Source organism: Macaca mulatta, chromosome 8 (genome assembly GCF_049350105.2).
Source record: "Macaca mulatta isolate MMU2019108-1 chromosome 8, T2T-MMU8v2.0, whole genome shotgun sequence".
Lineage (NCBI taxonomy): Eukaryota > Metazoa > Chordata > Mammalia > Primates > Cercopithecidae > Macaca > Macaca mulatta.
In genome coordinates this window covers 73,586,015-73,605,311 of record NC_133413.1, presented here as the reverse complement: position 1 = coordinate 73,605,311, position 19,297 = coordinate 73,586,015, and the positions used below count along the sequence as shown (strand labels likewise).

Genomic DNA, 19,297 nt, shown 5'->3' with positions numbered 1-19,297 from the left:
TGATTATTTAGAAAAGGGTACACTTGACTGTTAAAGTTTGATTGTGGATGTGTATGTACATGAATAAGTCACCCAATCTTGTTTAAATTATCAGTGACAACTGCCAGATTTGCAAACACTAGGTATTAGGAGAATATAACACTTTTCAGTGACTTCACGGGATATTGCTTAATAAGCAGAACCTGGAAGATGTCTCTGTTTCTGTTTCACTGTCTCTGTCTCCTTGTCTCTGTTTCTGTTTCTCTCTCTCTCTCTCACACACACACACACACACACACCCCTCCAACCTAGGAAGAATATGCAATACAATATAATTACAGATTCCCAGGCAAGATGGCCGAATAGGAACAGCTCCGGTCTGCAGCTCCCAGCAAGACCAACGCAGAAAGTGGGTGATTTCTGCATTTCCAACTGAGATACTCAGTTCATCTCACTGGGACTGGTTAGACAGTGGGTGCAGCCCATGGAGGGCAAGCAGAAGCAAGGTAGAGCATTGTCTCACCTGGGAAGTGCAAGGGGTTGGGGAACTCCCTCCCCTAGCCAAGGGAAGCCATGAGGGACCATGCCATGAGGGGTGGTGCACTCCAGCCCAGATACTACGCTTTTCCCATGGTCTTCACAATCCACAGGCCAGGAGATCCCCTTGGGTGCCTACACCACAAGGGCCTGGATTTCAAGCACAAAACTGAGTGGCCATTTGGGCAGACACTGAGCTAGTTGCAGGAGTTTTTTTCATACCACAGTGGTGCCTGGGAATGTCAGCAAGACAGAACCATTCACTCCCCTGGAAAGGGGGCTAAAGCTAGGGAGCCAAGTGGTCTTGCTTGGCAGATCCCACCCCCGTGGAGCCCAGCAAGCTAAGATCCACTGGCTTGAAATTCTCACTGCCAGCATAGCAGTCTGAAGTGGAATTGGGACACTCAAGCTTGGTGGGGGGAGGGGCATCTGCCATTAATGAGGCTTGAGTAGGCAGTTTTCTCCACACAGTGTAAACAAAGCTGCGGGGAAGTTCAGTCTGGGTGGAGCCCACCACAGGACTGCAAAGCCACTGAAGCCAGACTGCCTCTCTAGATTCCTCCTCCCTGGGCAGGGCATCTCTGAAAGAAAGCCAGCAGCCCTGGTCAGGGGCTTATAGATAAAACTCCCATCTCCTGGGGACAGTACCTGGGGGAAGGGGCAGTTGTGGGCATAGCTTCAGCAGAGTTAAACATTCCTGCCTGCCAGCTCTGAAGACAGCAGCAGATCTCCTGCTAAGGGAGAGACTGACTCCACAAGTGGGTCCCTGACCCCCATGCCTCCTGATGGAGAGACACCTCCCAGCAGGGGTCGACAAACACTTCATACAGGAGAGCTCTGGCTAGCATCTGGCAGGTGCCCCTCTGGGATGAAGCTTCCAGAAGTAGCACGAGGCAGCAATCTTTGCTGTTCTGGAGCCTCTGCTGGTGATAACCATGCAAACAGGGTCTGGAGTGAACTCCCAGAAAACTCCAGCAGACCTGCAGAAGAGGGGCCTGACTGTTAGAAGTAAAACTAACAAACGGAAAGCAATAACATCGACATCAACAAAGAGGATGATCATGCAAACACTCCATCCAAAGGTCACCAACAGCAAAGACCAAAGGTAGATAAATCCACAAAAATGAGGAAAAACCAGTTCAATAAGGCTGAAAATTCCCAAAACCAGAATGGCTCTTCTCCTTCAAAGGATCACAACTCATCACCAGCAAGGGAACAATACCGAATGGAGAATGGGTTTGACAAATTGAGAGAAGTAGGCTTCAGAAGATGGGTAATAACAAACTCCTCAAAGCTAATGGAGCATACTGTAACCTAATGCAAAGAAGCTAAGAACCTTGATAAAAGGTTAGAGGAATTGCTAACTAGAATAACAAGTTTTGAGAAGAACACAAATGACCTGATGGAGCCAAAAAACACAGCACAAGAACTTCATCAATAGCCAAACTGATCAAGCAGAAGACAGGATATCAGGGAATGAAGATCAACTTAATGAAATAAAGCATGAAGACAAGATTAGAAGAAAAAAACAGAAAAGGAATGAACAAAACCTCCAAGAATAATGGTACTATATGAAAAGACCAAATCTACTTTTGATAGGTGTACCTGAAAGTGATGGGGAGAATGGAATCAAGTTGGAAAACATTCTTCAGGATATTATTCAGGAGAACTTTCCCAGTCTAGCAAGGCAGGCCAACATTCAAATTCAGGAAATACAGAGAGCACCACAAAGATACTCCTTGAGAAGAGCAACCCCAAGACACATAATTGTCAGATTCACCAAGGTTGAAATGAAGGAATAAATGTTAAGGGCAGCCGGAGAGACAGGTCAGGTTACCCACAGAGGGAAGCCCATCAGACTAACAGCAGATCTCTCAACAGAAACCCTATAAGCCAGAAGAGAGTGGGGCCAATATTCAACATTCTTAAAGATACAAATTTTCATATGCAGCAGAATTTCATATGCAGCCACACTAAGCTTCGTAAGTGAAGGAGAAATAAAATCCTTTACAGACAACCAAATGCTGAGGAATTTTGTCACCACCAAGCATGCCTTTACAAGAGCTTCTGAAAGAAGCACTGAATATGGAAAGGAACTGGTATCAGCCGCTGCAAAAACAACCCAAAATGTAAAGACCATCAACACTATGAAGAAGCTGCATCAATTAATAGGCAAAATAACCAGCTAGCATCAAAATGACAGAATCAAAATCACACATAACAATATTAACCTTAAATGTAAATGGTTAATGGTAAATGGGCTAAATGCCCCAATAAAAAGGCAAACACTGGCAATTGGATAGAGTCAAGACCCATCAGTATGCTGTATTCAAGAGATCCATCTTGTGTGCAAAGACACACAGAGGCTCAAAATAAAGGGATGGAGGGATATTTACCAAACTAATGGAAAGCAAAAACAACAACAACAACAACAACAACAAACAAGGGTTGCAATCCTAGTCTCTGATAAAACAGACTTTAAACCAACAAAGATCAAAACAGACAAAGAAGGCCATTACATAATAGTAAAGGAATCATGCAACAGGAAGAGCTAACTATCTTAAATATGTATGCACCCAATACAGGAGCACCCAGATTCATAAAGCAAGTTCTTAGAGACCTACAAAGAGACTTAGACTCCCACACAATTAATAGTGGGAGACTTTAACACTCCACTGTATATATTAGACAGATCACCGAGATAGAAAATTAACAAGGATATTCAGGACTTGAACTCACCTCTTGACCTGGAAGACCTAATAGATATCTACAGAACTCTCCACCCCAAATCAACAGAATATATAGTCTCCTCAGCACCACATAGCACTTTTTCTAAAATCAACGATATAACTAGAAGTAAAACACTCATCAGCAAATACAAAAGAATGAAAACCATAACAAACAGTCTCTCAGACCACAGTGAAATCAAATTAGAACTCGGGATTAAGAAACTCACTCCAAACCACACAACTACTTGGAAACTGAACAACCTGCTTCTGAATGACTCATGGGAAGATAATGAGATTACGGCAGAAATAAATAAGTTATTTGAAACCAACAAGAACAAAGACGCAATGTACCGTACTCTCTGGGACACAACTAAAGCACTGCTTAGAGGGACATTTATAATATTAAATGCCCACAGGAGAAAGTAGGAAACATCTAAAACCAACATGATAAGGTCACAATTAAAAGAATTAGAGAAACAAGAGCAAACTATTTCAAAAGCTAGCAGAAGACAAGAAATAACTAAGATCGGAACAGAACTGAAGGAGATATGAAAAACCCTTCAAAAAAAATCAATGAATCCAGGAGACGGTTTTTTGAAAAGATTAACAAAATAGATAGATGGCTAGCCAGGCAAATAAAGAAGAAAATAGAAAAGAATCAAATAGATACAATAAAAAGTGATAAAGGGGAGATCACCACTAATCCCATAGAAATGCAAACTACCATCAGAGAATACTACAAACCCCTCCACCCAAATAAACTAAAAAATCTAGAAGAAATGGATAAATTCCTAGACACATTCACCCTACCAAGACTAAACCAGGAAGAAGTTGAATCCCTGAATAGACCAACAACAAGTTCTGAAATTGAGGCAGTAATTAATACCCTACCAACCAAAAAAAGCCCAGGACCAGAGGGACTCACAGTCAAACTCTACCAGAGGTACAAAGAGGAGCTGGTATCATTCCTTCTGAAACTATTCCAAACAGTAGAAAAAGAGGGACTCCTCCCTAACTCATATTTTGAGGCTAGCATCATTCTGAAAACAAACCCTGCCAGAGACACAACAAAAACATGAAAATTTCAGGCCAATATCTCTGATGAACATCTATGTGAAAATCTCCAATAAAACACTGGCAAACTGAATCGAGCAGTACATTAAAAAGCTTACCTACCGTGATCAAGTCAGCTTCATCCCTGAGATGCAAGGCTGGTTCAACATATGCAAATCAATGAATGTAATCCATCACATAAACAGAACCAATGACAAAAACCAAATGATTATCTCAACAGATACAGAAAAGGCCTTCAACAAAATTCAACACTCCTTCATGCTAAAAACACTCAATAAACTAGGTATTGATGGAACATATCTCAAAATAATAAGAGCTGTTTATGACAAACCCACAGCAAATATCACACTGAATGGACAAAAGCTGGAAGCATTCCCTTTGAAAACTTGCACAAGACAAGGATGGCTTCTCTCACCACTCCTATTCAACATAGTATTGGAAGTTCTGGTCAGGGCAAAGAGGCAAGAGAAAGAAATAAAGCATATTCAAACAGGAAGAGAGGAAGTCAAATTGTCTCTGTTTGCAGATGATATGGTTGTATATTTAGAAAACCCCATCGTCTCAGTCCCAAAACTCCTTAAGCTGATAAGCAATTTCAGGAAAGTTGCAGGATACAAAATCAATGTGCCAAAATCACAAGCATTCCTATGTACCAATAATAGACAAACAGAGAGCCAAATTGTGAGTGAACTCCCATTCACAATTGCTACAAAGAGAATAAAATACCTAGGAATACAACCTACAAGGGATGTGAAGGACCTCTTCAAGAACTACAAACCACTGCTCAAGGAAATAAGAGAGGACACAAACAAATGGAAAAACATTCCATGCTCATGGATAGGAAGAATCAATATCCTAAAAATGGCCATACTGCCCAAAGTAATTTATAGATTCAATGCTATTTCCATCAAGCTAACATTGACTTTCTTCACAGAATTAGAAAAAACTACTTTAAATTTCACATGAAACCAAAAAAGGGCCCGTATAGCCAAAACAATCCTAAGCAAAAAGAACAAAGCTGGAGGCATCATGCTACCTGACTTCAAAGTATACTACAAGGCTACAGTAACCAAAACAGCATGGTACTTGTGCCAAAACATATATATAGACCAATGGAACAGAACAGAGGCCTCAGAAATAACGCTACACATCTACAACCATCTGATCTTTGACAAACCTGACAAAAGCAAGCAATGGGGAAAGGGTTTCCTATTTAATAAATGGTGCTGGGAAAACACCAGCCATATGCAGAAAACTGAAACTGGACCCCTTCCTTACATCTTATACAAAAATTAATTCAAGATGGTTTAAAGACTTAAATGTAAAACTCAAAACCATAAAAACCCTAGAAGAAAACCCAGGCAATACCATTCAGGACATGGGCATGGACAAATACTTCATGACTAAAATACTAAAAGCAATGTCAACAAAATCCAGAATCGACAAATGGGATCTAATTAAACTAAAGGGCTTCTGTATAGCAAAAGAAACTATTATCAGAGTGAACAGGCAACCTACAGAATGGGAGAAAATTTTTGCAACCTATCCATTTGACAAAGGGCTAATATCCAGAATCTACAAGGAACTTAAATTTACAAGAATAAAAAACATCAAAAAACGGTTTAACAATATGAATAGACACTTCTTAAAAGAAGACATTTATGTGGCCAAAAAACATAAAAAATATCTCGTCATCACTGGTTGTTAGAGAAATGCAAATCAAAACCACAATAAGGTACCATCTCATGCCAGTTAGAATGGTGATCATTAAAAAGGAAACAACAAATGCTGAAGAGGATGTGGAGAAATAGGAATGCTCTTAACACTGTTGGTGGGAGTGTAATTTAGTTCAATCATTGTAGATTACAGTGTGTCAATTCCTCAAGGATCTGGAACTAGAAATACCATTTGATCCAGCAATCCCCTTACTGGGTATATATCCAAAGTATTATAAATCATTCTACTATAATGACACATGCACTTCTATGTTTATTGCAGCACTATTCACAATAGCAAAGACTTGGAACCAACCCAAATGCCCATCAATGTTAGACTGGATAAAGAAAATGTGGCACATAAACATCATGAAATACTCTTCAGCCATAAAAATGAGTTAATGTCCTTTGCAGGGACATGGATGAAGCTGGAAACCATCATTCTCAGCAAACTAACACAAGAACAAAAAGCCAAACACTGCATGTTCTCACTCATAAGTGGGAGTTGAACAATGAGAACATATGGGCACACGGAGGGGAACGTCACACACTGGGGTCTGTTGGGGGATGGGGCCAAGGGGAGGGATAACATTAGGAGATATACCTAATGTAGATGACGAGTTGATGGGTGCAGCAAACCACCATGGTATATGTATACCTATGTAACAAACCTGCATGTTCTGCACATGTATCCCAGAACTTAAAGTATACATATGAAAAAAGAATGTAAATAAATCATGGAGATTAATGGCAAATACTCAAGATCTGCAAAGGAATTTTGGGGTGGATTTATTCACCACTGTGCCATGCGTGTAATCTGCCTTCGCAAATGGCAACTGAGAAGCATGTAAGCAGACAATGAACTTGATTCAGAGAGAGACAAAAAAATCTTGGGAAGTTTAATTATTGATGTTAGTATTATTTTCTATATGAAAAACTAGGAAGACAAAGACTGACATTTGATGTATCAACATACTCAATCTGGTGGTTAAAAATAAAAAAAAAAGTCCTATTTTACCCCTATATATATATACACACATATACACACATACACAATTACAAACTTTTATAAATTCCCTCACTTGCATATTTTTTGGACAATTTGAATAATCATTCCACTTCAGCCAATATTATGTTCCTGAAGAAAAATAGATGTAGGGAAAAATAGTTCCAACTTTTACTGAGAGAAAATAAGAGAAAAGATCATACGTTTCTTATTTATCTCTCCTATCCCTGAATTCCTAAGCACTGATGTTGATTATGTACTTGTTAAACTGAATAACAAGAAAATAATAACACTACTAATCAATTCGGAAGAGAAGGTCCTACCAAAATAAAATAGCTAAGTGTTACAACCTTAGAAGAATTAATTTATTGTGTCAGGATAATGAGGACCAAGCAAAATGTTAGATTGGCTCTAGAATTTTAAATTCTAGAGAAGAATAGCTAAACCTGTCTGCAAAATTATGGGAAACATAGAAGGATGTAGTGCCATCGATTTATTTTCATTTCTTTCTAACCACAAAGACAAGATAAGGAAACAAGATGAGGCAGAAATTCTCATTTCTCAGACCTGATCATTAAATTTCTCACAGTACTGAAAATATATGTACATTTTTCTGGAATGTGTTATAATTAAAGTACTATAAATGAAAACACTATTCCAAGAAGTGTCAATTAGTTTGAACTGTGTGATTGAAACTGCTAAGTATTATTTTATAAATATTTTTCCTTCTTACTAAAAAATGAAGCCCCCCCCCCCTTTTTTTTTTTGAGACAAGGTTTGGCTCCATCTCCCAAGCTGGAGTGCACTGGCATGATCTTGGCTAACTGCAACCTCCGTCTGCCAGGTTCAAACAACCCTCCCATTTCAGCCTCCCAAGTAGCTGGGACTACAAGCACTCACCACCACACCTGGCTAATTTTTGTATTTTTTATAGATATGGGGTTTTGCTATGTTGCTCACGTTGGTCTCGAACTTGTGAGTTCAAGTGATCTGCATGCCTTGGCTTTCCAAATTGCTGGAATTACAGGCATAAGCCATCATGTCCAGCAAAGCTCTTAATTTTTAGTTAAGCATAAAGTCATTAAGAATAAAGACTATAATACCCAGCTTTCTTTGCAGCAAAGTTGGGGGTGGACCAAGTTTTGGCTAATGAGATGTAAGCAGAAGTAGTGTGTGTACTTCTGAGGCATATCCTTAAAGGAAAGAAACACTCCTTTTGTTCCTTTTCCACCTCCAAGGTCAGAATATAAAACCAATGGCTGACGCTTCAGCAGACATTTTGAGTCATGTTATGGTCTTGAAAATGGTGGCCACAGAGGATGAAGCAACAAGAGAGGAGTCTCAGTCCTTGTCTCTAGGGAAATCACATCCAGCTCTTTGCTGACTCTCTCTAGAATTTTGAAATAAAAAGAGAAAAATATCTCTTATTGAATCCATCGTCATTTTTCATTTTCTGTCACTTGTAGGTAAGCCTAATCCTAACTAATATAGACTAAGTTGTCTGCCAAAGGAAATTCTATGAGAAGAAATGGATAGATTATTGGTTTCTTCAAACTGTTTCTTAATAACTCTGAAGAGGAAAGGAAAAACATGCCTTACATGGAAAATGATTCAATGTTTTTAGTCAATCAAAGAAACAAGGACCAAATTCTGAGTTAAGAATTGACATTGTTCAAATCCCAGTTAGGTGACTTTCAACTTTGGATTCTTCCTTCCTGTCTCCCTGTCCATTCCCTTTCTTTTTCTTTCTCTTCCTCACCTTCTCTCCATTTCCCTCTCCCTTCCTTTCTACCTTCTATTCTTTTCTTCTTTTTACTTAACTTAGCACTCAAGTTTAAACTACAGTATATTTTGGATTCTTTAAATATTTCAGTTTTTAAAAATGTTTAGCATTTAACATGATTCTTACCCTTTGTATGAATGCAAGTTCAAGAAAGATGATATATTATTTTGCTTGCCACCACATTTTTCTACAAATACTAATATTTAAGAAGCTGTATCCACCTTCAAGAAGTGGCCTTTTTCTTTTAGTCTTCAATAAGAAGCTAAGCTCTTTAAGATGAAAAAGAGACACTACCTATAACTTTAGAATTTTTTGATAATTCCATTTTTTTGCGAATTCTTTATTGCTAAATACATTCTTCTAATAATTAAAACATATCTATTTCTTCTTCTTCTCTCTCTCTCTCTCTTTTTAGAGACAGGCTCTTGCTCTATTGCCTAGGCTGGAGTGTAGTAGTGCACTCACTGCAGCCTCTAATTCCTGGGCTCAAGTAATCTTCCCTCAGTCCCTAAAGTGGCTGGGATCATAGGTACGTGCCACCACACTTGGCTAATTTAAAGTTTTTTTAGGTATTTATTGTTGTTGTTGTTTGTTTGTTTTTGTAGAGATAGGGTTTCACTATTTTGCCCAAGCTGGTCTTGAACTCCTGGCGTCAAATAATCTTCTCACCTCAACTTCCCAAAGCTTTGGGATTATAGGCATGGGCCACTGTGTCTGGTCATCTGTTCCCTTTCTAAATTGCTCACTATGTAGTTATATGAGGAGTACTTTCCGCTCTCAGTTCACTTTTGGGCATAATATCCTTAAGTTGTGGGCCTGTTTATCACAAATATTTCAACATGGTTCTTAGAGACTTCAACAGATCTTCTATCAAACAAATGTTACAGATAACTTTTAAATTAGATGGAAGTAAAACCCAGGCATTCAAGTTGCTATAGTTTTAAAAGAACAATTATTTATATTTTTCCTACTTAATTCAGCTATACCTGGAAAGAACGTATCTTGGGCAAAAATGTCAAGTTAGAACATTTGCATTCTAATCAACTATGAAATTTATCCTAGTTACATATTAAAGTGACTCAGAAAGACTAAGCGAGATTTGCTTAAAAAATAATTAGCCAGAATAGACCACATTTGGGGACCCCATTCGTTTTTAAATTAAGTAAGAAATGAAGATTTGTTTATTCTCGGCAAGATTCCTTTTTAATTTGCAAAGATTGAAAAGAGAAATTTTGGGTTTTGCTTCTCAATTTAGAAACGAGTCATGATGGTTTTCCTCAGATTTGCAATGCACATTTTAGCTGGTTTTAATGAAGACAAATTCTTCTCAATCAGAGTTTCCCATTCATTAAGTGAGACAGATGGCAGCCTTGGCATATATTTTGTTAGAGCCAGCCTCTTGAAGCTGGCTGCCTCCCTTATTTCGGTCTATAGGAATAGCAGTGCTTATTTTTCTGAAGGAAAAATCAAAGAAGTCAGTATTTTGCTAGGGCAAATTGTCGAGTTGTCTTCAAAACAAATGAGCCAACCACCTCCCAGATTTGAAGTGGTGAGAAAGTGTATTTTCATTTTTTTTCATTTGAGGGACACGTACCCTTACTTTATGTGGCAGGTGGAAGGCTAAGATACTTGGGGATATACACATTTAGAGATTTTCCTAAGAGATGTTTGAGATTTCTCTGATGTGTGCTGTTCCACACCCCAAGACATTTTGTGTCTTTTGGTAATTCTCTAACCTTCCCTATAATTCCCTTGCTTAGATTTTGCTGGCTTTGAAACATGACCAGAAGCTCAAATAAAGAAAAAGTAAGCTGGAAAGGATCCCAACTTCCCGCGGTGCTGCATGAGGTCAGCAGAAGACACTTAAGAAAGGATGCATCATTCACACAAGATAGAAGGCACAACCTGGGGAAGGGCTGGCCAAGGTTTACAAGACTCAGTGCTAAGGTGGCTCCAGGAGGAAAAACACAGGCTTTAAATGTTCACTTCTCCATTCCAGTCAGCACTAGAGGCTAAAGAGCAGTGGATGTCCTATCTTCAGTTTTGCCAGGGCCACTTCTGAGGAGAGCTATTGAATCTAGAACTACACCATCTCTTAAGATAGTTAAGATTCTGACCAATGAATACAAGCTAAGGGGTGCATTCATTTTCCCTTACTCTGATCAGACACACAATTGCATATGGAGAAGCTGAGATTTGGCAAGAACACACAGTGCGTGTAGTGACCACGTCTTTGCTGAAAACCCTAATGGATATGCACAATGCAGAGTGTATTCTCTAAGACTGGAGGCAAAAGCAAGAACTGCAAATGCTCATTTCTATGGAACAGTAACTGTGACAGTACTGCATTGGAATTACCCAGATTAATGGATAATTGCCGAGTATTACTGTACAACTCTGCACTTCTATTTTTCCCTTTGTCTTACAGAAGCATAGCCCCCAAAGAGTAGCCAGGAAGATGAGAGGCAGGGAGAAGAAAAGAGAGAAGAGGAGGTGGCAGATCAATCTAACTTGTTTCTGATGAGTGGCAAATATCCAGAATGTTAGGACAATCTTTATGGACTGCTGAGGTTGGGGATTGAAACAGTTATAACTTCATATTTAAGTCAAGAAAGATTAAAAATGAAAACATATATACCATATTAAATAGCTGCCTATATTGCATATTAATAGACAAATCACTAATGTAAGGATTTTCTCCTCAAAGCTGTTTTCTGCACTTAGACAAAGTTCAGATTCTGCAATGCCTACCAGAAGTATGTACAAATTCATGTGAAGATAAAATAGAAACAAAATTTAGTATGGTTCTATTTTGTGAAATGTTAACCATGTTTTACTTGCATGTGTATGTGTGGGCGTAATTAAGTGATAGTTTAAAATATTTCAATACTCACTTTATCCTTATGTTTTACTGATCCTCTACAGTTTTGATGTTTTATCAGCTTTTTCAATAATTGTAACAATACTAAAAATAATTATTGGCATTAGTTTTGGAATTTGAATATAAAAGTTACTTTTAAATTAAAGCATTTTTTAAGTTTATTTCCAATCATTTAAACTTGGGCAACATTTTCCCAGCTGCTTTTTAAAAAACAGAGTTTGTTGTTTCCGTCGGCTCTTCATAGTGCTTGAGTGGAAAGCAAGAGCTCCAGACAGGGTACAGGGGAGTGTTTTGACATTATTAATAATAATCACCTCCTTTAATTGTGGAGTGCTTCACCGTGTACTGAGATTTTTTTTTTTTTAAAATTTTCATTAAATTCTCACCTCACCTTTGGGAGGTAGGGATCATAGTTCCATTTTATAGATGAGGAAAACTGTAGTGCCGAGATGTCAAACACTGTCCAAGAACACGGTGGTGGATAGGACCCAAACCCCAACTTTTGCTCCCATGTTCTCTGTTCACTGGCTATGGCTCTTGACACTGTGTACAGATACAGGCTCTGGACAAGTTCACCAAATCCCTTAGGCTTCAGCCCCCTCATCTGCAGAACAGTGGCTTAGATTCCACCATCTTCAAAGTCCCTGCCAGCTTTTCTTTATTTGACTTTGTATGTATTAAGTAGAATAAAAAGTGATGGGAGTTTGTGGGTACCAGTGGATTAAAGGGGTATAATCTGGAGGCTAGTGAGTAAATTAGGTCTCCAAATGGCTCACCATGGTTGTGATGAGCTTGGAGGAATGAAGGCAAATTTTGTCACATTAAACTCTGATTCTTAACAGAGTCTCATGAAACCTACAGGCTCCAAAAGAAGAACAAGAAGAAAAGAAGACTTTTACACACATACAAACATTTGTAACAGTTTTAGGTGGTTAATAGACTGACTTCTTAGAGATGCACGGGCTGAGTTAACAACCACATATTCGCAGCTTTCTGGCCTACAGGGAGCTTCACTGTGGTTGTCACACGAAGTGAGCAAAACTTATTTTCATATAAAAAATAGTGATTGAGAAGTGTGGGCAAAAGTGATGTGAAAAGAGTATATATTTTATATTTAGAAGAGATCAAATTATCAGTGATGATGAAAATTAGTACAGTGGTTGTCTGTGAGAATGTAGGCATTGCCTGAAAGAGGGCATAAGGAAATTTTCTAAAGTGACGGAAATGTTCTGCATTTTGATTGAGGCCTTGGTTACATGGATATGTACATTTTTCAAAACTAATCAAATCATACCATTAATAATTGTGCATTTTACCATATGTAAATTTTGTGCCAGTTAAAAAAACACAACTGTGATGCATTTTCAAGACACTCTTTTTTTCCCACCGATAATTGCTTCCCATATCATTTTCTTGGTTTTTGGGAAGGGGTAGGAGAAAGAAAAGCTGATGTTGCTAAAACGTGAATTCTCCTTTAGAAGCATTTATAAAGAATACCACAGTAGTTTCATGCTTCTTTTGAATATCCTAAGAGCAAAGTTCCTGACTGCAGGTCTATGTTTGTGATTTCTGTCCCCCAAGCTGTGTGAGCTGTATGTTTAGGACTGACAGCAGTGTCAGGAATGGAATAATGACCAGAAAATATGGACCTCAGAGATACCCATATTCCCTCCAAAGGGGAAAGGGGCTCTGCTAATCCTTTATTCTTCCATGTGCCCACAGTATGTATATATATGTGTGTGTGTATACATCAGGAAAAACAAGATATGCACAAGTCTGAAAATTTAGATTGCCATAATATTGTTCTGGGTTTTAAGACGTCAAGAACAAAGGAGGACTCCATGTTTTGTTTTATGGCATTGAAAAAATTACCCATATTCAATTCAAAAGCTGAATCCATTATTTGTACCCATTTATCAGCTGTCACAGGGTCTACCTTGGTGGCTGATAACCAAAGGTAATGTCTGCTAAAACAAATTCATCAGGCCTGCAATAACTTCAACAGTCAGCAGTGCTGACTTAATATCTCCACAGCACACACTGAGATTTCTCTTAGAATTGACTGTAGAAGGTTTTCACAGATTTGATTTTTCATTTTGCATGCCTCACATTAAATATTGTTAAAAATTTAAAACCAAATTCTGTTTTTTCTTTTTTCTTTTCTTTTTTTTTTTTTTTTTTTTTTACAATTTACAAGTGTTCATATAAGAAGGAAACGACTAAAAAATTACCCACCGAAGCACCTAGAACTCATCTAGAGAACAATGCTAATAATACAAAGGCTGTGACCAAAAAACTCCATGATTCGTGGGAAAGCCAGGAAGCACAGTCCAGCCTCTGGAAGGAATGTGAGGCGGGTCGGATCCACCGAGGTGCGCAGTCAATGGTCCTTTGCTCCCTAAGTCAAGTTCAGCAGCCGCATTTCTGGTTCAATGTCATTACTTATTTCGACCTGAAACAGAAAATACGAATTGCTTTCAAGAACTTCAAAGCTGACAGCTCAATATCTTTTATATTCATCCAGGTCTTTTGAAATGCAAAATAGCTCCTGGGTGCACCTGGTGCTGTCTGACTGTAGCAATAAGAAAGTTAGAAACTTGGGCCTTCCGCTTTTCAGATTAGGGCATGGTAATCGGGCGTCATCATCAGAGTGCTGGATGATTTCCTGGGAGAGAAGTGCCAACCACACAGTAATTGTTGTGTGATGTGGAGTAGTCGCTATTGCTTTTCTTAAGAGTAAAGATAACAGGGTAATGTTGTGTCCCCAAACTATGAGATATTTGCATAGCCTGTTCTTTCTACAGTATGCTGGTGGTTAAGTGCTCAAGATCATCCTGCTCTTGCTTTCATGACACCCAACCAATGACTCATGTTTCTTACACACATCCCATCCTGTGATGGCTCCTTTTATGTGTCAGCATGGCCAGGCCATGTTGTCCAGATGTTTGGTAAAACTTCAGTTTACCTCTCAGTGTAAAGGTTTATTTTTTATTTTTTAATTTTTTTTATTTTAAAAAGAGATTAACATGTAAATCAGTAGACTTTGAGTAAAGCAGATAGCCCTCTGTAATGTGGGTGGGCCTCATGTAATCTGTGTAAGGCCTTAAGAGAAAAGACTGAGGTCTCTTGTGGAAGAAGAAAGTCTGCCTCCAGACTGTCTTTGGACTTGAGCTGCATCTCTTCCTTGGGCCTCCAGTCTGCCAGCCCCCAGATGCAGGCATGTGCGGACACACACACACACACACAGACACACACTCTACTGGTTCTGTTTCTCTGGAGAACCCTGACTCATACAGATCCCCATCTCCAATCATTGTTGTCTCCACACTTTTGAAAACGACTCTGCTTATTCTATCCTAAGCAGTAAGCCTTTGAAATGTTAGGGCATCATCTTCTGCATCTTTGCACAATGTCAACCTTAACACAGTATCTACTGCGTAGTTGATACTTCATAAACATCTGTTGAACACTTTTGCTCTCACAGTTTCTCTCCTGTGAAAAGTCTTAGCTAATCCAAACCCTACTCACCTTTGAAGGTTTGGCTGAAATTTCTTCTCCACTGCAAAGACTTCCACTTCTCCCTCAGCCATTTTGCTTTCTCATCCTGCTAAGAGCAACTCTCAGGCTATCAGCTCTTCCCTATGTACAGCTAGTGGCATCCAGGCCTCATGATTAATTTCTTCACCCGGGCATGCAAGTTTTCTTCCTTCAACTAAATTGTAAGCATCATTCCAACAGACTGTGTTTCACACTCTCTTCATAACCACATCTAGCAACTCCTTTTCCTCTACTTCAGTTTGATGACTTTATGCGTTGGAGTGAACTCTTCGGTTATAATTTGGAATGGCTGAAAAATTTCCCAACAGTTTTACTTTTTGTTTGCCACTCTTCTCATTGTAGAGCGTGAAGAAAATGACCACAAAATATCCACCCAAGCTCCTAGAACTCCTCTAGAGAACAACTCCCTCCTGCATGCCTCAGGAGTGGGAATCCTCCAGGCCTCTCCCTGTGCCCCATCACATTTCCTCTGCTCATCTATTCTCTACATTCTGAATATCAGTGTCTACCCTTTCTACTCCTTGGCATTTTAACAGGGATTTAAACTAAAAGAGAAAGGGATGGGATTATAATGGTGGAATAGTTTTATGCAATCTTTACATTAGAAGGAATTTTCAGGGTTTATTTTTCCATCCAATACATGAATCTCTTTGAGTGAGAATAAGGCAACAGGAGAAGGTGTTTTTCTTTGTTAGCAGTAGTGTCAGTGAGGGTTTGGGGGAACTTCTAGGTACCCATTACATTTATCTTTAACACCAGCTCTGCCTCTGGCTAATATTTTCTGCTTCTGGGCTTTAGCAACATGGATTGGTGAAGCAGTGAAACAGGCTGAGCCTGTTCCTATGATGTCAGGTAGGAATTCTGACAGTGTTACTTCAGGAGCTGGGAAACATGTCTGTGAGGAGTTTTTGCAGAAGACAGTGGGGCAACTCTGAAAGGGGGCATTCAAAGGAAAACCTATTGACAAACCTGTGTTAGGTTTTATTAGCAGACTGACTTTTAAAAAATCAAACAGGGCTGGGCACAGTGGCTCACGCCTGTAACCTCAGCACTTTGGGAGGCCGAGGCTGGTGGATCATCTGAGGTCAGGAGTTTGAGAGCAGCCTGACCAAAATGGTGAAACCTCGTCTCTACTAAAAATACAAAAAATTAGCCAGGTGTGGCAGCAGGCACCTGTAGTTCCAGCTACTAGAGAGGCTGAGGCAGGAGAATCCCTTGAACCCGGGAGGTGGACGTTGCAGCGAGCTGAGGTCATGCCGTTGCACTCCAGCCTGGGCAAAAAGAGTGAAACTCCGTCTCAAAAAAAAAAAAAAAAGAAAGAAAAAAACGTCAGACACAAAAGTAGACAGATTAGTGTTATGAATCTCTATGTTATCATCACTCAGCTTCAACTAAAATGAAAGTTATGCTATTAAAGTTTCACCTATCAACTAGCACCCCCATGCCTTTTTTGGCTAGAGTATTTAAAATAAAATCTCACCTATTATGTTCTTTCATTCATATCTCTATGCATTTCTAACTCAGTGATTCTTAACCAATCGACACTTGCCAGTATCTGGAGACAGCAATGGTTGTTGCAGTTTGGTAGGGAATGGTGTTAACATGGCATCTAGGAGGTACAGGCCAAGAATGCTGTTAAGTATCCCACAGTGGCACAGATCCATTGCAAAGAATTACCTCGTCCAGAGTCAAAAGTGTAGAGGTTGAAATAACCTGCTCAATTGGTAAGAATTTCTTTTCTTCTTTTTACCTATTCATTAGCATACCTATCAAAATTGACAAAAATTTCTTAACATCATTTAATATTCAGCCCATAATCACTTTCCCCAATCATCTAGAAATATCTCATTACAATTGGTTTGTTGAAATTATACCTTATATGTCTGGAAGCATCACTATGAAGTGCATATATTTATAATTTTCACTAATAACAAGGTAAATATAAAACTGATTCATTAAAAATCTTTCATAAGAATTCAAAGGATACAGAATTTTGTGAAATGTAGTATTTTTACTTAAGCGTCTTTTTCTTCTTTCTATTTCTACCCCCCAGTGTATTATTTTATAAACCAGTTGATACATAAATAGTTTCTTTGGGGATGATAGATTACTTACACATTTTCTATGTAGTAAACATGTATGTGTATGTGTGTGGGTGTGTATCCAACTATTTGTTGGAGTGATTCCTATGATTGAGAACTGCCTGGGCCAAATTTATGCAAAAATCTACATTTTTGTGTAAACTCCCCATGACTAGGGTAACTTGCCCCAGTATTTGAGAATTCTTCATTTCCTAAAGCTGTACAAACATCAGATATCAGTATTTGTAAGCATCGATAATGTAATTTATAATGAAATTCTTTCTCAGCTATTAATGTTAACCATATTATCTTCATATAGCCTTATAACTCATTTGTGCTATTCCATTTTCCTCTGTTCCTTTTATTTTCACTTCTCTTGTAATGTTAGTCTCTTAGTACTGATTTCTGAAGAGTTCATTTACAATTAAAGATATTAACATTTTGTCAAGAATTGCAAATATGTTTTTTCTCATTCTTTTTACTGTAGTGTTTTATTTTTTGGTTATACAGAAGTTGTATATTGAAATATAATCTAGTTCTGTTTTAAAAAAAGTTTTAAAACCAAGCAAACCACATATACACAATGGTGTTTGACTATTGTGTCTCTTTAAATCAATAACAGTTTCCCTTCCTTTCTTCTTCTTCTTTTTTTTAATTTGCTTTATACTATTTCCCACATGCTAGATTTGGCTGATTGCTTCCTTGTGGTAAGGTTTAATTATTTATATATTTTTATAGTATCAGTCCAAGGTCAGGCTTGACTTTATGGCAAGGCATTTTATAGGTGGTGCTGTGCCCTTCTTATTGTAGCACATCTGGGGACACATGTCTGGTTGTCCCACTTTTTTTTTTTTTTTTTGAGATGGAGTCTCACTCTGTCACCTAGGCTGGAGTGCAGTGGCACGATCTTGGCTCACTGAAACCTCTGCCTCCGGGTCCAAGCAGTTCTCCTGCCTTAGCCTCCCGAATAGCTGGGACTACAGTCATGCACCACCACCCCTGGCTAATTTTTTATTTTTTGGTGGAGACAAGGCTTCATCATGTTGCCCAGGCTGGTGTCGAACTCCTGACCTCAAGTGATCTGCCCGCCTCCGCCTCCCAGAGTGCTGGGATTACAGGCGTGAGCCACCACGCCTGGCCTGGTTGTCCTACTTTTAATGATGCTATGATTGATCAATGGGTCTGCATAGAATACTTCAATTTTGGGGATCCATAACATCATTTCCTCTTTCTTTCTCTTTCTCTCTCTCTCTTTTTGCAGATGTTTGTAGATATGTTAGTAGTTACTTAAGGGTAACTGTCCTCAAGGCAGAATGGACTCGAGTGTTTCTTCTGATAGCACTGTAAATGTTTCTTTTTCTATTGCTTTTCTAATCACTTCTGTGTGTGTGTCTGTGTGTGTGTGTATGCTTTTTTCCTGTGTATTGTGTAATCTTTCCTGTATATTGTTTCTTCCCAGAACTTATCATAATATGGGGATTATAAATTTTTTTGATGTCAATATTAAGTGCAAAATATGTGTATTTAACATAAAATTTGGTTTATATCATTGACTTGAATTTTAAAATCAGAGGACACTTTCTCTTGGAAACAGGGTAAAATGACTTTTTATTTGTGTTGTTGATTTTTTTCAGGGGGTGATGGTGGACTATATCTCCACATCACTGCCTAAGTCTATTTTCTTGCCATTGGCATCAATGGCAAATACCCAGAAAACTTCTGAGAAAGCCAGGAATTGATATTCTCCCTGGAGAACACTATTCAGATATGAGCTTTCTGAATTTGGAAAAGGGCTTTATGTGCTTCACAAAGAAGCATGAGAATCAGGTCCACAAATTTTAGGGGCAGAGAGTGAAGTCACAGGTCAAAGGAAACGATCTCTGTTTTCTTTGACATGTAACTGGTCACTGGTCACAGCAAACCCTCTTGCATGTTGCCAGTTGCACTATTGGTG

At 38.7% G+C, this 19,297-nt stretch overlaps 1 protein-coding gene across 3 annotated transcripts in view; it reads right to left on the bottom strand.

Moving 5' to 3' along the window:
• NKAIN3 (sodium/potassium transporting ATPase interacting 3) overlaps positions 1-19,297 on the bottom strand; it is a 731,409-nt gene that overhangs the window by 23,567 nt on the left and 688,545 nt on the right. For 2 of the 3 annotated variants that reach the window (XM_015145447.3, XM_015145448.3), the window contains one exon: positions 8,842-14,156. The exons of the other annotated variant lie outside the window; for it this stretch is intronic. In XM_015145447.3, coding sequence (XP_015000933.1) covers positions 14,103-14,156 — 54 coding nt within the window. In that variant the 3' untranslated portion in view covers positions 8,842-14,102. Of the gene's footprint in view, positions 1-8,841; positions 14,157-19,297 lie in introns of those variants that run through there. 3 annotated transcript variants of the gene reach the window in all.